The sequence below is a fragment of the Mauremys mutica genome, chromosome 13 (assembly GCF_020497125.1).
Source record: "Mauremys mutica isolate MM-2020 ecotype Southern chromosome 13, ASM2049712v1, whole genome shotgun sequence".
NCBI lineage: Eukaryota > Metazoa > Chordata > Testudines > Geoemydidae > Mauremys > Mauremys mutica.
In genome coordinates, this window is record NC_059084.1 from 45,118,726 (window position 1) to 45,140,098 (window position 21,373).

Below are 21,373 nucleotides of genomic sequence, written 5' to 3' on the forward strand. Positions count from 1 at the left end.
TCTCCACAGACCAATGGCAGCGCCTGCACTCATCCCCATTCAGGCTTGAGTCCCTTTTCCACATTTACACAAAGTCTAATTATTCTCCTCGTGTAGCCGGGCCAGTCCCTGGTGGTGTCACGGTGGAGATATTGGAGCCTGGGTTTGTCCCCACAAAGTCACAGCCAGTGAGGAAGGGAAAATGGGTGTTGCGGGCAGGTTGTTCAGACCAGGACAACCTCCAAATAAGAAGCACGCGAGCACTGTCCCAGCAAATTCTTGATAGTTTCACCATCACTCCATGAAGGAGTCAGCTGGGGCCTTGCACCATCATCTTCTGGGCCTCCCAGGAAGATTTTTCCTATTCTTGTCCACACGGACACAGGGCAAACCCAGGGTGTTGATGGATGCGGTGAGATTTTTGGGAGTTCCCATCCCACATGGCCCCAGGGCAAACCCAGGGTGTTGGTGGATGAGGTGGGATTGTTGCAGCTCCTGTCCCACGTGCCCTAGTGCTAGTCCAGGGTGTTGGTGGATGCGGTGGGATTGTCGGAGTGCCTGTCCCACATGGCCGAGGGCTACTCCAGCGGGTTGGTGGAAAGGGTGATGCTCTCTGGGTTCCCATCCTGCACCATCTCCAACTTGGCCTCCTCGCGTCGCTGGGTGGTCCGCCCCGTCCCCTGCCGCGTGCTGGACATTTCTGAGGCCGTCCCCTCAAAGAGCTTGGCCATGAAGCCTATGCCAGCCGACTTGATCAAGGCACCACCGCTGAAGGCATAGAGGATGGGGTTGACGCTGCTGCTGAAGAAAGCCAGGGCCGTCAGGGTGGGCCGGGCCATCTTCCCGGCCATGATGAGTCTCTTGGAGTGGCTCAGTGCCCCAGCCACGTCTAGGATGTTCACCATGTGGTAGGGCAGCCAGAAGAGGGCGAAGGCGGCCACGATCAGCACAATGAGCCGGTTGGTGCGGCGCTTTCTCCGGAAGCGGGTGTCCTGCAGCCTGCGCCCGATGACGCAGTAGCTCCAAATGATGGCAGTAAAGGGCAGCACAAAGCCGGTCAAGGTCTCAAAAAGGTTGTGGAAAACAAGGTGGCCAATGGTGGGATGGGACAGGTCGCAGAGAAGGTGCCTGCCCTTAAGCACCAGCTTGCGGTAGAAAATGACCGGCACGGCAAGGAGGAAAGAGACCATCCAGATGGCCAAGACCAAGGACCTGACCACCATGGCAGTCCGGATCTTCTGGGAGATGAAGGGCTTAGTGACAGCTAAGCAGCGGTCCAGGCTCATGAGGGTGATGAGGGAGATGCTGGCGTACATGCTGACACCGCAGACGTAGTGGCACAGCTGGCAGACCACGGAGCCGAACTCCCACTGCCCGACGCTCAGGAGCCGAAGGAAGAAAGGGGAAGTGAGCAGCACGGCGCAGTCGGCCAGGGCCAGGTGGAGGATGAGGAGGCAGGTGATCGTGCGCTTCTGGACACGCCAGAGAGCGCTCCACACCACGAAGACGTTGCCTGGGAAGCCCAGGATGAAGGCCAAGGAGAGCACGGTCAGCCCCAGCTTGGCGCCAGGCAACGGGGGCAGCGTGCCCGACTGGGCGGTGGCGTTGAAGGTGGCGTTGGTCATTGGGGCGAGAGCAGGGTCTGGAGGACAGGAGGGTTAGTGAGAACTACAGTAAGGACTCTATAGTGCTTCTTCTGCCTCAGTTTCCATAATCCCAAATACAGCCCTCCATCCTCTGCATCGCTCTACCCATACGCACCCCCCCATCCCTCCATACACACCCCTCCATCTCCCTCCACTCCTCTGTCTATCCATCCCCATAAGCACCCCTCCATCCCACCCACATACACCGCTCTATCCCCCCACTCCTCTATCCATCGCCATTCACACCCCTCCGTTCACCTATACACCCCTTCGTCCCCCCGCTCTTCTGGCTATCCATCCCCATATGCACCCCTCCATACCCCAATCTCCCCACGCTCCTCTGTCTAGCCATCCCCATTCACACCCCTCAATCCCCCACCTACACCCCTCCATTCCCCCCACTCCTATGTCTATTCATCGCCATATGCACCCCTGCATCCACCTATACACCCCTTCATCCCCCCCACTCCTCTGTCTATCCATCCCCCACCTACACCCCTCCATCCCCCCCAATTCCTCTGTCTATCCATCCCCATAAACACCCCTCAATTTTCCCACACTCCTCTGTCTAGCCAGCCCATACACACCCTTCATGCCTCGTGCTGCTGTATCCAGCCCCATAAGCACTCCTGCCTATCCAGCCCCATAAGCACCCCTTCCAACTGCCACATACATCACTCCATCCCAGCCATATGTATCCATCTCCATACATACCTCTGTAGCCTCCCATACACACCTTTCCTTCCCTCCACATGCCTCTTTCTATCCATCCCCCCCACATCCATCCAGCTCCCCACTTCCCTCTGTCTAGCCATCCCTACGCACATCCATCCATTCTGCCATCTACTCCATACGTATCAATTGCCACATAACCCCGTCTAGCTCCACATCCACCCGCCCCGTTGCCTATCCATCCTCATGTACATCTATCCACCTCCATCCACACCCCTCCATCCACCCCACTCGTCTATTTATCCCCCTATACACCCCTCATCTATCTATCTATCTATCTATCTATCTATCTATCTATCTATCTATCTATCTATCTATCCCCGTCCACCCCCTCTATCTACCTACCCACCCTGAGTTCCCTTGGCTCTGGCAGTGGCGGGGGGATGGAGGGGTGGCTCTCATGGCGGGAAGAGGTGTATGGTTTCCTGTGGACAATGTGGGTTGCTGATGGGGCAACTTCCTCCCTGCGCTTGCACCGTTTGGTGCTAACTCCACCCGTCATTTCACAGCAAAAGGGGGGAAGATGCAGGAAGGGGGGAGAGGGAGACACCTCCCAGTGAAAGAGCCGGCCAGGGCACTGGAGGGCAATGGGGCTGGCAGGAGTTTGGCAGCACCACAGGACCCAGTGACCTGGCTGCCCTCCACCCTCACTGACTTAGATGATGTGGTTCCCCCACATACACCCCCCAGCTCTGCCGCTGACCCGCAGCCACCTGCTAACCCAGCCCTGCCCCCCCACCCCAGCTCTGCCAGTGCCCCTCAGTCCCGAACCGCAGACACTGGCTAGCCCAGCCCTGCCCCCCCGCTCTGCCAGTGCCCCTCACTGCCGACCCACAGCCCCTGCTAGCCCAGCGCTGCCCCCACAGCCCTGCCAGTGCCCCTCACTCCTGACCCTCAGCCCCCTGCTAGCCCAGCCCTGCCCCCCCCCGCTCTGCCCGTGCCCTTCACTCCCGACCCACAGCCCCCTGCTAGCCCAGCCCTGCCCCCCCCGCTCTGCCAGTGCCCCTCACTGCCGACCCACAGCCCCCTGCTAGCCCAGCCCTGCCCCCCCAGCCCTGCCAGTGCCCCTCACTCCTGACCCTCAGCTCCCTGCTAGCCCAGCCCTGCCCCCCCCAGCCCTGCCAGTGCCCCTCACTCCCGACCCTCAGCTCCCTGCTAGCCCAGCCCTGCCCACCCCGCTCTGCCTGTGCCCCTCACTCCCGACCCACAGCCCCCTGATAGCCCAGCCCTGCCCCCCCCAGCCCTGCCGGTGCCCCTCACTCCTGACCCGCAGCCCCCTGCCATCCCAGCCCTGCCCCCCCAGCTCTGGCAGGTGCCCCTCACTCCTGACCCGTGCTGGCCCAGCCCTGGGCTCCCCCCCAGTTCTGGCAGGTGCCCCTCACTCCTGACCCGCAGCCCCTGCTGGCCCAGCCTTGGGCCCCCCCAGCTCTGCCGGTGCCCCTCACTCCTGACGCACAGAATCCAGTTCGCCCAGCCTGGTCATCCCCACAGCTTGGCATGAACTGATGCTTACGGTTAATCCTTAGGACCTTCTTCCTCCAGCCGCGTCAGCTGTCGGGCGTCTCCCAGAGCCACCCCAGCCGTCTGGCTGCTCCGAGGGGGCTGAGTCAGCGGGTACAAGCATCCAGCGGAAGCTTCAGCAGTGTTGGGTAACCCACAGGCAGATCCGCCCCGCTGAGACCTGGGTGGCCCGGGGGAGGTGACCTAAAATCAAGTGGGGAAAATGAGGACACTTTGTTTTCAGGGTTGGGAGGGGACGGTTGTAGAGGCCAAAGCCCCCCACTAGCAGGACGTGGGGTCACCCTAAGTGGAGGGGAGAAGGGACCAGGCTTCTTGGGACCCAGGTGTCCTGCTCTGCTTCCCCTCCTCACTTCCCCAGAGTGGAGCCCATTGAGAGGGAGGCGAAAGGGAAGCTGGAAACCTCCATCCCCCTCCCCCCCACACCTCCCCGGAGCCCTGAACTGGATCGGGGAGTGAAGTGACCCCAGCCCTGATGCTGGAGAACAGGTCCCCACATGATGATCATGTCTTGTGTTGAGTCACACACCCTGCAACGACTGTGGGGGGAGAGCCCCCTCCTCGCAGCACAGCACAGCACAGCGCCCCCTGGTGCCGCACAGGGGTCAGCACTGACTGCCAGGGGAGAGCGCCCCGTACTGATCCCCCACTCCCCACAGCACAGCGCCCCCTAGTGCCCCACAGGGGTCAGCACTGACTGCCAGGGGAGAGCGCCCCCTACTGAGCCCCCCCCACTCCCCACAGCACAGCACCCCCTAGTGCCGCACAGGGATCAGCACTGACTGCCAGGGGAGAGCGCCCCCTACTGCGCCCCCACTCCCCACAGCACAGCGCCCCCTGGTGCCGCACAGGGGTCAGCACTGACTGCCAGGGGAGAGCGCCCCGTACTTAGCCCCCCCCACTCCCCGCAGCACAGCACCCCCTACTGCCGCACAGGGGTCAGCACTGACTGCCAGGGGAGAGCGCCCCGTACTGATTCCCCACTCCCCGCAGCACAGTGCCCCCTAGTGCCACACAGGGGTCAGCACTGACTGCCAGGGGAGAGCGCCCCCTACTGAGCCCCCACTCCCCGCAGCACAGTGCCCCCTAGAGCCACACTGATTGTGGGGGAAAGCGCCCCCTATTGAGCCCCCAAGCCTGCTCCCTGCAGCACAGCACCCCCTAGCAACGCACTGGGGTTAACACTGACTGTGAGCTCTGAATCAGCTCAACGAGGCATCCGGTGGCACCTTAAAGACTAACAGATTTTTGGGGGCATAAGCTTTTGTGGGTTAAAACCCACTTCTTCAGCTGCATCAGCTCTGTCACTTCCCTTAGCTCTCAGTGACCTACTTCACCCGGTGTGCTGGTGTGGGCTGAGGAAAGCCCAGCCCTGCACACTTCTAAAAGCGTAGAAATGTGGTGCGGGGAGGGCTCTTGAGAGGTCACCAAATCCAGCCCCTGCATTCAAGTTTGTGATGCCTCAAAAGCAGATTGGACCCCAGAGTCCTGACGCCCAGCCTCCCCCACCCCGAACTCCACAAGCAAGCCAGGATAGAACCCAGGAGTCCTGGTTCCCAGTCCCCCAAGCTCTAACCACTAGAGCTCCCTGAGCCACAATAGAGTCCTGGCTTCCAGTTCCCCCCCCCCCCCAACCCACTAGACCCCCGCTCCTCTCCCAGAGGCAGGGACCGAATCCCCCTTTCATTGACCCAACCCAACTAATAAACGTTTGAAAGCTTTTCACGACTTCCTGAGGTTGAACAGGAACTCTGGGTGTCAGATGAATTTTCCACACCTGTGAAGTGGTTTATTGCAACTAGTTCCATGTATCATAGTCATGGGCTGTTGTTACACCAACGACTGATATATCTGCAGAGCTACTGACCAAAAAATGAGTCTGATGGTATGTAACCCTCAACCCATCGCCTCATGCGGGTGTTTCTGAGCAAAGATCTTGTTGCCTTGCGGTTCAGAGACAAGATGGTATCAGGCCGTGAATTCAAAGGATGGTATTTTTAGTACTATCAGCAGAAACCTGAGTCAGATCAGGCCTCCCTGTTGTGTCAGGTGCTGCACAGACCCTGGCCGAGATCGGGGGCCCTCCTTTGTGTCGGGTGTTGCTCAGACTCAGAACGACAGCCAACCTCTGCCTTATTTACACACTAAATAGACAAGGGATGGGAGGAGAAACTGAGGCACAGAGAGAGGATGTTTCTTGCCTAAGGACTCATGGCAGATCAGGGGCAGAGCCAGGGATGGAACCGAGGAGTCCTGATGCCCAACCTCCCCAGTATTCTAACCCACTCCCCTCCCCGAGCCGGGGATAGAACCCAGGAATCCTGGCTCCCAGCCCCCACTGCTCTAACCACTAGACCCCCCCACTGCCCTCTCAGAGCTGGGAGAGACCCCAGGAACATTGACTGGGTAGTGCTACCCAAATAACAACCTTTGTATTACATCAGGTGAGGAGCTGGCCTGGCCTGTCTTCTGCACTGCCAGTGGGATGAGGCGGTTATTGGGCAGAACGGGTGCTGCTCTGTATTCACGGCACCTACAGCTGGTAACCGCATGAGTCCATGGGGCAAGGGCCAGCGGCGTGGGCCCTGGGAGCAGGGCAGTTCCTGTCTTTCTAGTCTAGGACCTGGAATCGAAATGCCCACAAGGGGGCAGCAGTGTGCTCCCATTAATACAGCATGGGAATGGGAGTCCAGCATGAAGACCTTCCCCTTTAAATGCCCTTTGAAGGGGAAGTGACCCTGAAATTTGGACTCTGGCAGTGAGAAATGGTATCCTTAAGGGGGACGTTTCCCTGAGGATCAAAGTCTGGCAGTGAGAAATTCCACCCTTAAAGGGCAAGTCTCCATGCTGGATGGAGTCTGGCAGGGATAAACTGCACCTGTGAAGGGCGTGTCCCGTGACATAGGAGGGGCACAAGAAGGTAAGGCAGCAGTGTTTGGCAGTAAGAAATTCCCCTTTAAGAGCAAATTAAAGGGGAAACACCTATGAGGACCAGAATCTGGCAGAGAGAAATGTTTGGCAATGAAAAATTCCTCTTTAAGAGCAAATTCAAGGGGTAGTGTCCAGGAGGACCAAAGTCTGGCAGTGAGAAACTCTGCTCTTAAAGGGGAAGAATCCACAAGGCCCAGAATCTGGCAGTGAGAAATGTTTGGCAGTGAGAAACTCTTCTTTAAGAGCAAATTAAAGGGGAGGTGTCCATGAGGACCTGCTCTTAAAGAGAAAGTGTCCATGAGCGTGAGTCTGACAGTAAAACGCTGCTCTTAAAGAGCAAGTATCCATGAGAAACCATGTCTGGCAGAGAGAAACTCCACCCTTAAAGGGAAAGCACCCACAAGGGCAGTGGTACTGCATCAGTGAGGGCTAAGGGGATGCAGCTTGGTATGGACCCTGTCCAGGGGGTGTCAGCTGGTGCATGGCCCCGTCCTGCTTGGCCCCCTCCCCACCTGCCTGAAGCTGCCTTAGCTCCACGCCCTCTCCTGCCACTGTGTCCTTGTCTAGGTCCCTCTGGGAGGGCGACTTCTTGTGCACCTCCCCGGAGGCCCCCTCGAAGAACTGGGCAATGAACTTGGCCCCTGAGGTCTTGATCAGATCCCCGGCGGCGAAGACATAGAGGACGGGGTTAATGCTGCTGCTGAGGAAGGCCAGGGCGGTGGCCCCCGCCCGGCCAGCCTTCCACGCGTGGCCCAGGCTCTCCGCCGCCCTCTCCGAGGCCATGTTGGAGGCCACCTGCAGCACGTTGACCACATGGTAAGGCACCCAGAGGGCGGCGAAGCAAAGCACCACGGCGGCGATGAGCTTCCCCGTCCGTGCTCCCCGGCGGTGCCACCGCCGCCCCCGCAGCCGCACCAAGATGGCGGAGTAGCAGCCCACAATGACTGCAAAGGGCACCACAAAGGCCACCACCGTCTCCATGGTGAAGTGGAAGACAGCCAGGCCCGGTGTGGCGTGGCACGGCTCGCAGATCTGCCACCGCCCGGACGGGTCTGACAGGAGCTGGCGATACACGAAGGCCGGGACGGCCAACAAGATGGCCACTGCCCAGATGGCGGCCAAGATCTTGACCACCAGGCGCTTCTTGCGGATGGCTTGGGAGAGGTAGGGCCGGCTGACGGCCAAGCACCGGTCCACGCTCATGAGCGTGATGATGAAGATGCTGGCATACATGTTGACACAGCAGAGGTAGTAGACGCCTTTGCAGACGATGGGGCCAAAGAGCCAGGTCTTGAAAGTGAGGAAGAGGATGAAGAAGGGCGTGAGCAGGAGGACGGCCCCATCGGCCATGGCCAGGTTGAGGACCAGCAGGCAGGTGACCGAACGGCAGCTGGGCTTCATCTTCCACAGGATGCTCCACACCACGAAGAGGTTGCCCGGCAGCCCGATCAGAGCGGCCAGGAGGAGGAAAACTATCCCGGTCACACTGGAGACCGAGGACGTCAGGAGGGTGACGTTGCTGGAGGTGTGCAGGCAGCTGTTCATGGTGGCATCGGGCGCGGGACCAGGACAGGTTTCCCTGTGGGGGAGGGAGGAGATGAGGTTAGAAGGGCTGAGATATAACAGAGGGGGTGACATCTAGTGATAGATAGATAGGTAGATAGATAGATTAGATAGAAGGGATGTATGGGGAGAGAGAGTGAGAGAGTGTATGGGGATGGATGGATGGCAAGACAGAGAGACAGGTATTTATGGGGATAGACCAGTGGTTCCCAAACTTTAACAACCTGTGAACCCCTTTCACTAACATGTCAAGTCTCACGAACCCCTTCCTGAAAGTGAATATTTCCAGGGATTTTCTCCTTTACCTGAGTATAAATTATAAAAGCAGTGAGCTTGGAAATATAACATTTGTTTTTATGACATGCTTATTACACAGTATTTATTATTAATTATTATTTATCATGACAGCATTTTTATTACATTACGAAAACGGCAACACTCTTCCAAGATCTCCCTTTCGTAGCTTGAATCACTTTGAATAAGCCTGTTACAAGACAAGGCTCCTGTGTTTCATCAGGGAGTGTCAGGGTACGTCTTCACTACCCGCCGTATCGGCGTAGACGCGATATATCGATCCCCGAACGCGCTCCTGTCGACTCTGGAACTCCACCAACCCGAACGGCGGTAGCAGAGTCGACATGGGGAGCTGCGGACATCGATCCCGCGCCGTGAGGACAGTAGGTAATTCGATATAAGATACTTCGACTTCAGCTACGTTATTCACATAGCTGAAGTTGCGTCTCTTAGATCGATTTTCCCCCGTAGTGTAGACCAGCCCTCAGATGTGAAACAGCAGGAAGGGATTTAAGAAGCCAACTCAAAGAGTTCCTCCTACCCAAGCATTCAGGTCTTGAGCAGTCCAGGCAACCAATGTATGTTAAAACAAACCTTAAACTTGGTCTTTATCATAATTTTTAAAACAACACTCGCTGCCTATTTAATTTTTAAAACAGCAAAAAATATCCACCTCCCTTTCCATTTCTTCTAAGGAGTCTTGAAGTTTTAATCTCCTCAGTGTGATAGATATGCTCGCTTTGATCTGCATAGCTCTTGGAAGTCCAGGGGCTCCGGGCTGCTGGCCCCATGCTGCCTGGGGTCCCTAGGGACAGCTCTGGCCGCCATTAGGGAATTTTTGTCCGAGAACCCCCTGTAACATTTCACAAACCCCCAGGGGTTCCTGAACCCCAGCTTGGGAACCACTGGGATAGATTGATGGATAGATGGAAGAACACAGGAGGTTTGTACGGGAAGATAGATTAGAAACAGAAAGTGCATTTTCCAGAAAGAAAGAAAGAAAGACCCACAGATCTGCCAATGCCCCTCAATCCTGCCATGCAGCCCCCTTCTATCCCAGCCCTGGGCTCCCCCCCCAACTCTGCCAGTGCCCCTCACTCATGACCCGCAGCCCCCTGCCAGCCCAGCTCTGCCGGTGCCCCTCACTCCCAACCCAACGTACCCCACTGGGTGGCCTCCAATCCAGGCGGGCGTGTCCTGTCCTCTCCTAACCCAGTCCCTCCATGGCCGGGTGGGGGCTGGCTGGAAGCTCGGCACGTCTGGACTGGAGCCGCTGAGTAATGGGGCCCCACAGCACGGGGCTGGGCGGAGGAGCAGCCAGGCGGGTTGGCAGGATCCCCCCAGCCGATCCCGTAGGCGCCCGGGGAGGGAAGGGTCGGGTGGGGACACACCTCGAAGTGCCCAGGGCTGGAAGAAGTGGTTTCTGGAGACTCTGTCATTCCTCCTCTCCCCGCCCCGTTCCCGACACCCGCAGGGAAAAGATGACAGCGCAGGATGGGTGCTGGGGGCTGATAAGGTCCCCGGAGCCCTCTGCGAGAGAAAAACTGGACGGCTCCGAGAGCTTCCACACGCCTCTGCCCCTCACGCCCGACCCACAGCCCTGCTAGCCCAGCCCTGCCCCCGCCATCCTGCCGGTGCCCCTCACTCCTGACCCGCAGCCCCCTGCTAGCCCAGCCCTGCCACCCCCATCCTGCCGGTGCCCCTCACTCCCGACCCGCAGCCCCTGCTAGCCCAGCCCTGCCCCCCCATCCTGCCAGTGCCCCTCACTCCCGACCCACAGCCCCTGCTAGCCCAGCCCTGCCCCCGCCATCCTGCCGGTGCCCCTCACTGCTGACCCGCAGCCCCCGCTAGCCCAGCCCTGCCCCCCCATCCTGCCGGTGCCCCTCACTCCCGACACGCAGCCCCCTGCTAGCCCAGCCCTGCCCCCGCCATCCTGCCTGTGCCCCTCACTCCCGACCCACAGCCCCTGCTAGCCCAGCCCTGCCCCCGCCATCCTGCCGGTGCCCCTCACTCCCGACCCGCAGCCCCTCCTAGCAAAGCCCTGCCACCCCCATCCTGCCAGTGCCCCTCACTCCCGACCCACAGCCCCTGCTAGCCCAGCCCTGCTCCCCACAGCCCTGCCGGTGCCCCTCACTCCCGACTCGCAGCCCCTGCTAGCCCAGCCCTGCCCCCACTATCCTGCCGGTGCCCCTCACTCCCGACCCGCAGCCCCTGCTAGCCCAGCCCTGCCCCCGCCATCCTGCTGGTGCCCCTCACTCCCGACCCGCAGCCTCCACTAGCCCAGCCCTGCCCCCACATCCTGCCGGTGCCCCTCACGCCCGACCCGCAGCCCTGCTAGCCCAGCCATGCCCCCGCCATCCTGCCGGTGCCCCTCACTCCCGACCCGCAGCCCCTGCTAGCCCAGCCCTGTGCTCCCCTCCCCAGCTCATGGGAAATGATCCTATTAAAGAGGTTTCTCTCAGAGATCTCAGGCCTCTCTGCCAACGTGGTATTTCAAAAATAAGGGATTGTTTTCCTAGCACCCCCACCCCAGCCCTCCTCCCGATATTACTGCTAGTAGTAATGAGCAGGACTCACCTACATTCACCAGGGGTGTTTCCTGCCACTGTTTGGAGCCCTCAGCAACCCCTGATCTTGTTGCACAGAGATGAAGAGAGAAGGGAGGCCCCTTGTAATAAGGCCACCGGGGAACATTTGCGTCTGTAACTGTTAAGCTGAGACTCCTTCTCTGGGGAACCGAGGACGCTCCGGCGGGAGAGTCCCTGGCCTGCCCGTAGACTGTAGGGCCCACGGATGTTCCAGAACGAGACTCCGCACCTGGCTATTCCACCCACGCCCGCCTCAGTCCTCAGCCCGGGTTGGGTGCTTCAGGGAATGTCTGTTCCCTTGTCAACCCCCCTGCCAGGCATGCTGAGACTGGAGATAGAAGGAAATCCTGGATTCCTGCTGGCCTGACCTAATCCTTAAAATCTGCACCACGCCCTGAGCTGGGGAGAGAACCCAGGAGTCCTGGCTGCCAGCCCCAAACTCCAGCTTTAACTCACTACACCCCTTTTCCTCCCCTCTCAGAGCTGGGGAGAGAACCCAGGCGTCCTGACTCCCAGCCCCCACCCTGCTCTAACCACTAGACCCCACTCCCGCCCTGAACCGGCAGTAGAACCCAGGTGTCCTGGCTCCCAGCCCCCACCCTGCTCTAACCACTAGACCCCACTCCCGCCCTGAACCGGCAGTAGAACCCAGGTGTCCTGGCTCCCAGCCCCCCCCTGCTCTAACCACTAGACCCCACTCCCCCCCAAACCGGCAGTAGAACCCAGGTGTCCTGGCTCCCAGCCCCCCCCCCTGCTCTAACCACTAGACCCCACTCCCCCTGAACCGGCAGTAGAACCCAGATGTCCTGGCTCCCAGCCCGCCCTGCTCTAACCACTAGACCCCACTCCCCGCCCCCCCCGAACTGGCATTAGAACCCAGGAGTCCTGGCTCCCAGCCCCCCTGCTCTAACCACTAGACCCCACTCCCCCCACAGAACCGGCAGTAGAACCCAGGTGTCCTGGCTCCCAGCCCGCCCTGCTCTAACCACTAGACCCCACTCCCCCCCCCCGAACTGGCATTAGAACCCAGGTGTCCTGGCTCCCAGCCCCCCCTGCTCTAACCACTAGACCCCACAGAACTGGCAGTAGAACCCAGGTGTCCTGGCTCCCAGCCCCCCCTGCTCTAACCACTAGACCCCACTCCCCCTCCCCCCGAACTGGCAGTAGAACTCAGGTGTCCTGGCTCCCAACCCCCCTGCTCTAACCACTAGACCCCACTCCCCCCACAGAACCGGCAGTAGAACCCAGGTGTCCTGGCTCCCAGCCCACCCTGCTCTAACCACTAGACCCCACTCCCCCCCCCGAACCGGCAGTACAACCCAGGTGTCCTGGCTCCCAGCCCCCCCTGCTCTAACCACTAGACCCCACTCCCCCTCCCCCCGAACTGGCAGTAGAACTCAGGTGTCCTGGCTCCCAACCCCCCCTGCTCTAACCACTAGTCCCCACTCCCCCCCAAACCGGCAGTAGAACCCAGGTGTCCTGGCTCCCAGCCCCCCCTGCTCTAACCACTAGACCCCACTCCCCCCAACCGGCAGTAGAATCCAGGTGTCCTGGCTTCCAGCCCTGGACCCCAGCTCTAACTCACTAGACCCCTTTTCCGCCCCTCTCAGAGCTGGGGGGAGAACCCAGGAGTCCTGGCTTCCTGTTGAGTTGTGTGATTGCAGCAGGAAGGCTGGGAAAGAGGCCCCCAGGGTGCTGAGTCACCCGCCTGCTCCCTGCATCATGCATCCCCTGGGGCCGAGGGGAAAGCGCCCCCTCCTGAGCCTCCCACCCAACGTCCAGCAGCACAGCGCCCCCTAGTGCTGCCCTGGGGCCAGCACTGACTCAGCTCCGTCACTTCCCGTAGGTTCACTCACCTCCCTCACCCTGGTTTGCTTGGGTAGGCTGAGGACAACCCTGCCCCACGTTTACAGATGAATAGAAATGTAGGGCTGGGAGGGGCCTTGTGAGCTCACCAAGCTCAGGCCCTGCACTGAAGTGTGGGATGCCTCAGAATCAGATTGGAACCCAGGGGTCCTGGCTCCCAGCCCTCTGCTCTAACCACTGGTCCCTACTCCCCTCCCGGAGCTGCAATAGAAGCCAGTGGGACAATTTTTGTTCCTAATCTGCCTGGACGGTCAGTTGCTTAGGCTGGCGCCGCGGGCTTGTTTTGGGGCGGAGATGACGGGACCCGCGCCAGGGCTGTACGTGTTCAAGCGTTATTGATAAAACGAGAAAGTGCCGGCGGAGAGCTGGGGCTGTTCGTACGTTACTGGGGCAGGAGAGGCAGCGTTAATGCCCCAGGCCCTAACCCACTCGGCACTTCCAGACGCACTCCCCAGGCTTGGCCAGGTTAGGAGAAAAGAAGGGGAAGGCGGACGGGGCCCAGGGCCTTTGAGACTCTGCCGGGTTCGCCAAGGGGCTTTAGCTTTTAGGAGGGTTTTAAGTTTGGGGCATTTCGGGGGGTGTTTTTGTTTGGGGCCCTCTGTCCTGGTGCTTTGTTTACGGCTTGCTGCGGCCTCCCTGGTTTTCCAGAACATTCCAGCTTCGGAGACTGGGGTGTTTTATTTTTTGGTTTGGGACTTTACAGGTTTGGGTTTTTTACAGCTTTGGGTCTGTTTAGCTGAGAATTATTTTTTGTTTTTATGAGGCCCTCGTTTTTCTTGGCTGTGGGCAGTGACCTTGGGCGGCCGCCAGCGTTTTATTTTTGGGCTGCGTTCGCCTGCTGCGGGCTTGAGTTTACCCCTTCTTTGCTTTTCCTTCGGCCTCTCGGACCTACAAAGGAAACGTTCACTCTCCTCTTACGCCCCTTTAAACCTCCGCTTGCCACTGCGTTAGCAATATACGGTGCTGCTTTACCTTCCTGGGCGACTCCCTACGGGCAGGGCCGCCTGGGGGGGCAAGTGGGGCAATTTGCCCCAGGCCCTGGGCCCCGCAGGGGCCCCCATGAGAGTTTTCAGGGGCCCCCATGAGAGTTTTTGGCGGGTCTTTGGCAGCAGGTCCTTCATTGCCGCCAAACACACCTGGATCTAGTGAAGGACCCGCTGCTGAAAACCCAGAGCTCCTTCCGCTCCGGGTCTTCAGCGACAATCCAGCAGCGAGGGCTCCTTCCATTCTGGGTCTTCGGCGACAATCCAGCAGCGAGGGCTCCTTCCATTCTGGGTCTTCGGCGACAATCCAGCGGCGAGGGCTCCTTCCATTCTGGGTCTTCGGCGACAATCCAGCGGCAAGGGCTCCTTCCGCTCCGGGTCTTCGGCGACAATCCAGCGGCGAGGGCTCCTTCCGCTCTGGGTCTTTGGCGACAATCCAGCGGCGAGGGCTCCTTCCGCTCTGGGTCTTTGGCGACAATCCAGCGGCGAGGGTTCCTTCCGCTCCGGGTCTTCGGCGACAATTCAGCGGCGAGGGCTCCTTCCGCTCCGGGTCTTCAGCGGAAGTTCAGCGGCGGGTCCTTCACTTGTTCCGGGACCCGCTGCCAAAGTGCCCTGAAGACCTGGAGCAAAAGGACTCCCACTGCCGAAGACCCCCTGAATCCTCTGGGCGGCCCTGCCTATGGGGAGGGGCCCTGGGGTGTGACAGTCCCCCCCTTGATCCCGAAGCAACATTTTGTTGGGAGGGGTCACCATTTAGGTTTCCACCCTCCCTCCGATCCGGTGGCCAGGGTCACCATTGGTTTTTTACATTAGCAGCAATACAACATGCACAAAATTATTAAAACAGCAACAATGGCACGCACTAGCCAATAATGGCTTTTGGCTTTATTAGTAACATAGCATAACACAGTGCCCTGTTGGGATAGATCAGGGTTTCTCAAACAGGGGTCTCTGCTAGTGTAGGGAAAGCCCCTGGCGGGCCGGGATGGTTTGTTTACCTGCCAGGTCCGCAGGTCCGGCCAATCGCAGCTCCCTCTGGCCGCAGATCACTGCTCCGGGCCAATGGGAGCTGCTGGAAGCGGCGCGGGATGTGCTGGCCACTGAACATGCGGATTACTTTTGAGTGACCCAGAGAACATCATATTCAGCATAGCTACATAACTCTCTCCATGTTTTCCATACACGTGTGTCGCAATGGTTACAATGACCAATGCGGCACAGGCCTTCACTAGATAACTTACGTGAGGTTCTTTGGTGAACCCAGGGGATCCCTCTGTCAGCTGGCATCATGAGGTCTTTGGGTCACCGCACCATGGGGGGGAAAGTGTCATCAGCGATGACGGAAAACAGGTTGGGGGAAATGAGTGAAACCGCTACGCCAACAAGCAGAGAGGAAGCCGTAGATAACATCAGTGCACTGGCAGCAAGATGGTGCCGATACCACTAAAGTGATGAGCTAGTCGTGCCGAACAAGGGGTTTGCAGGATAATAAGAACAGTGTTTACCCTTCCCCGGACTCTGCCATTATGGGAGGGTGGCTGAGACTTTTGCCCATGTGAAATGACACCACCACAAGCCTGCAGAGGGGAAACTGAGGCATAGCCATGGCCAGTGACCTGCCCAGCGAGGGGACTAGAAGCCAGGAGTCCTGACTTCCATCCTCCCCTGCTCTAACCCACTAATCCCCACCTCCCTCCCAGATCTGGGGATGGAACCCAGGAATCCTGGTGCCCAGCCCCCCAGCTCTAACTCACTAGTCCCCACTCCGCTGCCAGCATAGGCGCCGACTCCATGGTTGCTCTGGGGCTGGAGCACCCATGGGGAAAAAATGGTGGGTGCTGAGCACCCACTGGCAGCCCCCCTACAGCTCCCCCTCAACTCCCTAAGCGCCTCCCACCCGCCAGCACACCTCGCAGATCGTCGCCTCCCTCTCCCTTCCCGCGCCTCCCAACTGCTGTCATCAGCTGCTCCGTGGCATGCAGGAGGCTGGGGGGTAAGGAGAGGAGCAAGGAAGCGGCACACCCGGTAAAGGGGGTGGGAAGAGGTGGGGCAGGGGTGGGGCAATATGAGAGACACCTCTACCCCGCAATAACGCTGTCCTCGGGAGCCAAAAAATCTGACTGCGTTATAGGTGAAACCACGTTATACCGAACTTGCTTTGCTCTGCCGGAGTGCACAGCGCCGCCCCCCGGAGCGCTGCTTTACTGCGTTCTAGCCAAATTCGTGTTATATCGGGATAGAGGCGTATTACCTGTAATCAGGGAGACCCTGCAGAGGTGGAAGATGAGGAAGATGAGGCCATTGATGGTGAAGAAGGACCCACCCACAGCGAGGTCCCGGACCCAGTAATAGCTGTGGGCTGCAAAAAGGAGGAAATTGCTAAGAAATATTACACTGGCAGGAGTGTGTGTCCCTGCTCCCCCCTGCTGGAGGGAATGAGACCAGCACAATACATATGTGTGTGTGTGTGTGTGTGTGTGTGTACGCATCAGTGCTGCCCCCTCCTGTAGGGGCTGTGCACAATGTGTGTGTGTGTGTGTGCACGCGCGTGCCAGGGCTGCCCAGAGGATTCCGGGGGCTCGGGGTCTTCGGCAGCAGGGGGCCCTTCCGTTCCAGGACCCGCCGCCAAAGTGCCCCGAAGACCCACGGCGGGACCCCCCACCGCCGAATTGCCGCCGAAGCGGGACCCGCCGCCGAAGCGCAGCCCGGTCTTCGGCAGTAATTCGGCGGCGGGGGGGGGGGGGCGCCCCGGATATTCGGGGCACTTCGGCGGCGGGTCCCGGAAAGGAAGGGCCCCCCCACCGCCGAATTACCGCCGAAGACCGAGCTGCATTTCGGCCCCCCCGCCGCCGGCGAAGACCGGGAGCGGCAGAAGCTCCTGCGCCCGGCACCGCAAGAGTTTTCCGGGCCCCCCGGAGCGAGTGAGGGACCCTGCTCCAGGGGCCCCGAAAAACTCTCTTGGGGGCCCCTGTGGGGCTCGGGGCCTGGGGCAAATTGCCCCTCTTGCCCCCCCCTCTGGGCGGCCCTGGCGCGTGCATGTGTGTATTCTTGCTTACCCCTGCTGCAGTGAATGAGCTCTGCTGTGTGTGTGCGCGTGTGTGTGTCCAGCTACTGCCCCCTGCTGGAAGGGATGAGCCCTGCTCAGTGTGTGTGTGTGTGTGTGTGTGTGTACATTTGTGACTTCTGCCCCCTGCAGGAAGCATTAAGTATATCTTAGACCGGTGAGTCTGGGGCAACTTCACCTGTCACGGTAACATTCACAGCCAGGCTCCACCTCCCGTTCATGGTCTCCTCGTACGCACAGGTGAATTCCCCGGCGCTGTTGGGATCAGCTTGCAGGATGCTGAGCATCATAGAGCCAGTCCTGGTCTCTGCGGTGCTGACCTCAGACCCCACGTCCCCGGGGACGAGCTCAGCTCCTCCCTTGTAGAAGTGAAACCTCCGCTCGCCAGCACTGCTGGGGGCCGTGCAGGTGATGAGCAGGGGGAGCCTTTCGCTCACCGCTCCGGACGGAGGATCCACACTCAGCGCTGGCCAGGGAGGGAAGTCTAGTCCCCACTCCCCTCTCAGATCTGGGGATGGAACCCAGGAGTCCTGGTGCCCAGTCCCCAGCTCTAACAGACTAGTGCCCACTCCCCTGCCATCACATGTGCCAACTCCATGGGTGCTCTGGCTCTGGCGCTGGTGCTCCTGGTTTTCACAGGAGTCCTGTCTCCCAGCCCCCACAGTTCTAATCCCCTCGTCCCCACTGTCCTGCCAGAGCTGGGGAGAGGCTGCGCTGTGATGCATGGCATGCTCAGGAGGGGGCGCTCTCTCCCCATGGTCAGCATTGACCCTAAGGCCCCAGCATTGCATTAGGGGGCACTGTCCTGCAGGCAGCAGGGGAAGGTCTCCTCCTTCAGAGTTGGTACTGACCCCACTGTGGCCATAGGGGGCGCCGAGCTGTGGGGCTCAGCGGGGGCGCTTCCCCCCAGAGTCCATGCTGATTCCATTGTTACTCAAATTACCCACGGTGCCTGGTTTTATTGGCCTGTCAATCCCATTTTCCACGCCGAACTCCAGCCCCGCCAGCACCGGTCTTCTACAGCGAATGCCGCTTCCCCATGCGCCTCTGAAGGACCCAAGATTCCTTTCCCAATCTCTTTTTCTGTCGTCATGATGACGGATGTTACCAGCTGTTACGCTCCACCCCAGAGGTGACTGCATTTCGGCACTGGGTGACCGATCCCTGTGCTGTGCTGCTGCGTGTCTATTAAGCAGCTGCCACGCCTGTACCAGGGTGGCTTGCCCGGGGGAGCTGGAGAACCTGGGACTAAGTCAGCCCTGAATACAAGAGTCACACCTCAGAGGGATCGGGTGGTGCCCATAGAAAAGGTGTCTGCTGAGCAGAATAAGATCTCTGTGGGCGCCAGTGCACTGGAGATGGATATGACCTACCGGGGCTTGCATTTGGGACACTACTTGGAATTACGTCGGACTACCGACCCAGCCTGAGGGCAGGGATGGTGAGAAACGAGAGGAGAGAGGGAGGTTCCTGCAGAAACATCTCTTCCCACAAGGGGGCGCCTGGCATGTGGCCACCCTCTCCAGAACGCCCCATCCCCAGAGGCGGCTGCATTTCAGGGCTGTGGGATGTGAGTCACTGCAGGGCTGTTAACCGTCCCAGGGGACGGCGTGACAGACGTGAGGCAGGCTGGCGTATCTTTGAATCCAAGATACCCACTTTGTAAACGTCGCCTGCATTCTGCTGAGCCGGACATTGGAAGCAGGAAAACGTAATTGAGATGTTTGACGCACCATGGGCCTGCAAGAGTATTCATAGACCTCTGTATCAATACTTGGTGTGTGTGTGTGTGTGTTCCCGGGTTGCTGGATGGGTTCCATGTGAAGCCACTAGAAGGTGATAAACGGCGTGATTAGACTGCACCAGGATGGGGAGGGGCAGAGAGAGGTGATGGACAAAGAGACGGAGGGCCCTGCAGATGGCTGGAATCCTACGGAGACGTTCCCTGATCAGATCATGGAGACGGGGGGCTCAGAGACTGTGACAACACCCCCTAGCACCATGCTGGGGCATTGGGGTCAGCGCCAACTGCCAGGGGAGGGCTCCCTGCCACACAGCGCCCCCCAGCCAATATCAAGGAGGAGGAGGAACTGACAGCCACTCATCCAGCACCAGCACCTGGACAGAGGCACTGACCCTGGAGGGGACATCCCCCCTGGCTGCATCGCCTTGTAGTACAGATGTAGAAGCCGGCCACGGCCAGCTCGGCCTGGAGTCCTGCCTTGAGTGCAGGGGACAGGACTAGATGACCTCTTGAGGTCCCTTCCAGTTCTATGATTTTCCCCCACATTCTTGACCTCTATCCACGAGCACCTTGGTTGTCCAACAGAGGGTCTTCTTTGGACGAGGGAGTTTGATCCTTCCAAGCGGGAGTGACGGGAATTCCCCATTGACACTGTTAGAATATAAATATTCAGGCCTGCCTGCGAAGGCCTGGACTTTAAGAACTTAGGTGTATTTTTATCACTTAGCTAGTGACAGGGGTATAAAAACAAAGAATCAAAATCACAGTCTGCCTGTGTCTGGGCCTTCGCTCACTAGGACAGTCTGGGGCCTGGTTCTTAGGCTAAGGCCTGTGGCTAAGCAGCAGGGGCAGCCATAAGCTGGGAAGCGAAGGGTCACATCCTCCCATCCCAAACCAGCCACACTGAAATACGGTGGGGTTGGGCTGTTAGGAAGACGATCCTGCCCTGATAGGGCCCATCACCACCAGATAAAGAAACATCTGAAGATGGTTAAAGAGAACTTAGTTTGACAGCATCCGGTCTGGCAAGAAATCACTTACCAGCGGTTGTGGTTGTGAAACCCTCATTTCTCTCTGTTTTATCTTTATGGCCCCCACTTTTCTATTGTTAAGCTGTCTGGGTCTCTAATTGTTTCTATCTGCTGTAGAATTAATTTCCCCTCTCTTGATATTCACTGGGAATTCGCTGGGAAGGGGGACACGGGGTAAACGCTCTGTGGCGTCAGAGCTGGATAGAGGGACGTGGGGTAAACGCTCTGCGGCGTCGGAGCTGGGAAGGGAACACTGGGGAACAGACTCTATCGGCGTATAGAGATAAGCCCGGCTGGTGGGAAGGGCTTCAGAATAGGCTTGCTTGGAAACTAACCCCAATAAACATCGCAGTGTCTGCACTTGGGACTTCTGGTCCTTTGCTGCTTGCTGTCTGCGTGCCAAGACCCAGGGAAGGGGGAGGGTGAAGGGAAAACCTTCTAACATCTTGGTGCATCATGCTGGACAGGTGAGTAGCAGCCCGGTAAATTCCCCTCCCTGGAGCTGCTTGGCGGGGATTATGGCAGTCTCTCATGATGGTAGTTGCGGGTCCTGGCGAGCTGGGGAATAGTCTTTTTGGATAAGTGGATACAGAAGAATCAGGGCCCATTTCAGGTGCGTGTGTCAACCTGGGGTAAGAAGTAAGAAGGAAATGGGAGCAGTGTTAGGGGACCCAGAGGGATGGGGGCTGGCTGAAGAGCCCACCCTCCTTGGTAAATGGGTGACGGAAGGAGGTCTGTGCCCAGGGGGACAGGATGCCTTCCAGGGAAAGGAGGCACTTAAATCTGCTTGTAAGAGATTTGGAGTAAAGGCAGCATTATGGGAAGCTGCCAGTAATCTTTCAAGTCTGGTGCTACTCCAGCGAAGGCTACTGGAGGATTGTAAATTAGAGTTAGGGGTAGTTAAAGATGATTTGGCACAACAAGCTGGTCTGTTAACTCTGCTTTTGACTCCAAACCCCAAGAGACAGGAGCTGGGACTTGGTCCTAGGGGAGTGGAGGAAAAAAAAAACTTTTGAAATGAAAAACGGCAGGGTTTGCAGGAGCGGGTAACAACCCCCACTCTTTTCCCAGAACCAGGATACAAACCTGTGGCCAAGGGATCCCAACTTTTAAACTTAGGGATCCCTACCCTGTGCTCAGAGCTAACTAGATCCTTTTCTTCTCCTCCTCCGCCTCAGTTTGCTTAATTTGCTGCTGTTAGCCTGTACTTTAAAATAACTTCACAGGGTTAATAGGTTGCTTTCCACCCCACCTTCCTCTCTCACACTTTTGGTTTTTCTGAAGTTTTAATGGAGGGTCCTATTGATATTCATGTGAAATGTTTGTGTTTTTTGGAAAAAGTATGAGGATAGCCGAAATTGTTAGAGTAAAAGATCCAGGGGACACCATGGAGATAAAAGTTTTTTACTGCACTTCTGAACAATCCCGAGATAA

The 21,373-nt window shown here is 58.5% G+C and overlaps 2 protein-coding genes across 3 annotated transcripts; both read right to left on the bottom strand.

Moving 5' to 3' along the window:
• Nucleotides 1-10: 10 nt before the first annotated feature.
• On the bottom strand, nucleotides 11-4,244 carry LTB4R (leukotriene B4 receptor). Its single transcript, XM_044985092.1, has 2 exons — nucleotides 3,871-4,244; nucleotides 11-1,621 (listed from the first exon to the last, which is right to left on the bottom strand). The coding sequence occupies exon 2, from the start codon at nucleotides 1,602-1,604 to the stop codon at nucleotides 558-560; it is 1,047 nt and encodes a 348-aa protein (XP_044841027.1). The 5' UTR covers nucleotides 1,605-1,621; nucleotides 3,871-4,244; the 3' UTR covers nucleotides 11-557.
• Nucleotides 3,957-11,558, bottom strand: LTB4R2 (leukotriene B4 receptor 2). 2 transcript variants are annotated; one of them, XR_006573111.1, is made up of 3 exons: nucleotides 11,241-11,558; nucleotides 6,304-8,385; nucleotides 3,957-4,061 (listed from the first exon to the last, which is right to left on the bottom strand). XR_006573111.1 is itself a non-coding variant. In XM_044985091.1 (2 exons), exon 2 carries the CDS (start codon nucleotides 8,349-8,351, stop codon nucleotides 7,236-7,238), a length of 1,116 nt encoding a protein of 371 aa, XP_044841026.1. In that variant the 5' UTR covers nucleotides 8,352-8,385; nucleotides 9,826-9,939; the 3' UTR covers nucleotides 6,196-7,235. The 2 variants fall into 2 exon arrangements, 1 of the variants encoding a protein (XP_044841026.1); XM_044985091.1 differs by lacking the exons at nucleotides 3,957-4,061; nucleotides 11,241-11,558 and adding an exon at nucleotides 9,826-9,939 and having other exon boundaries at nucleotides 6,196-8,385.
• Nucleotides 11,559-21,373: the final 9,815 nt, after the last annotated feature.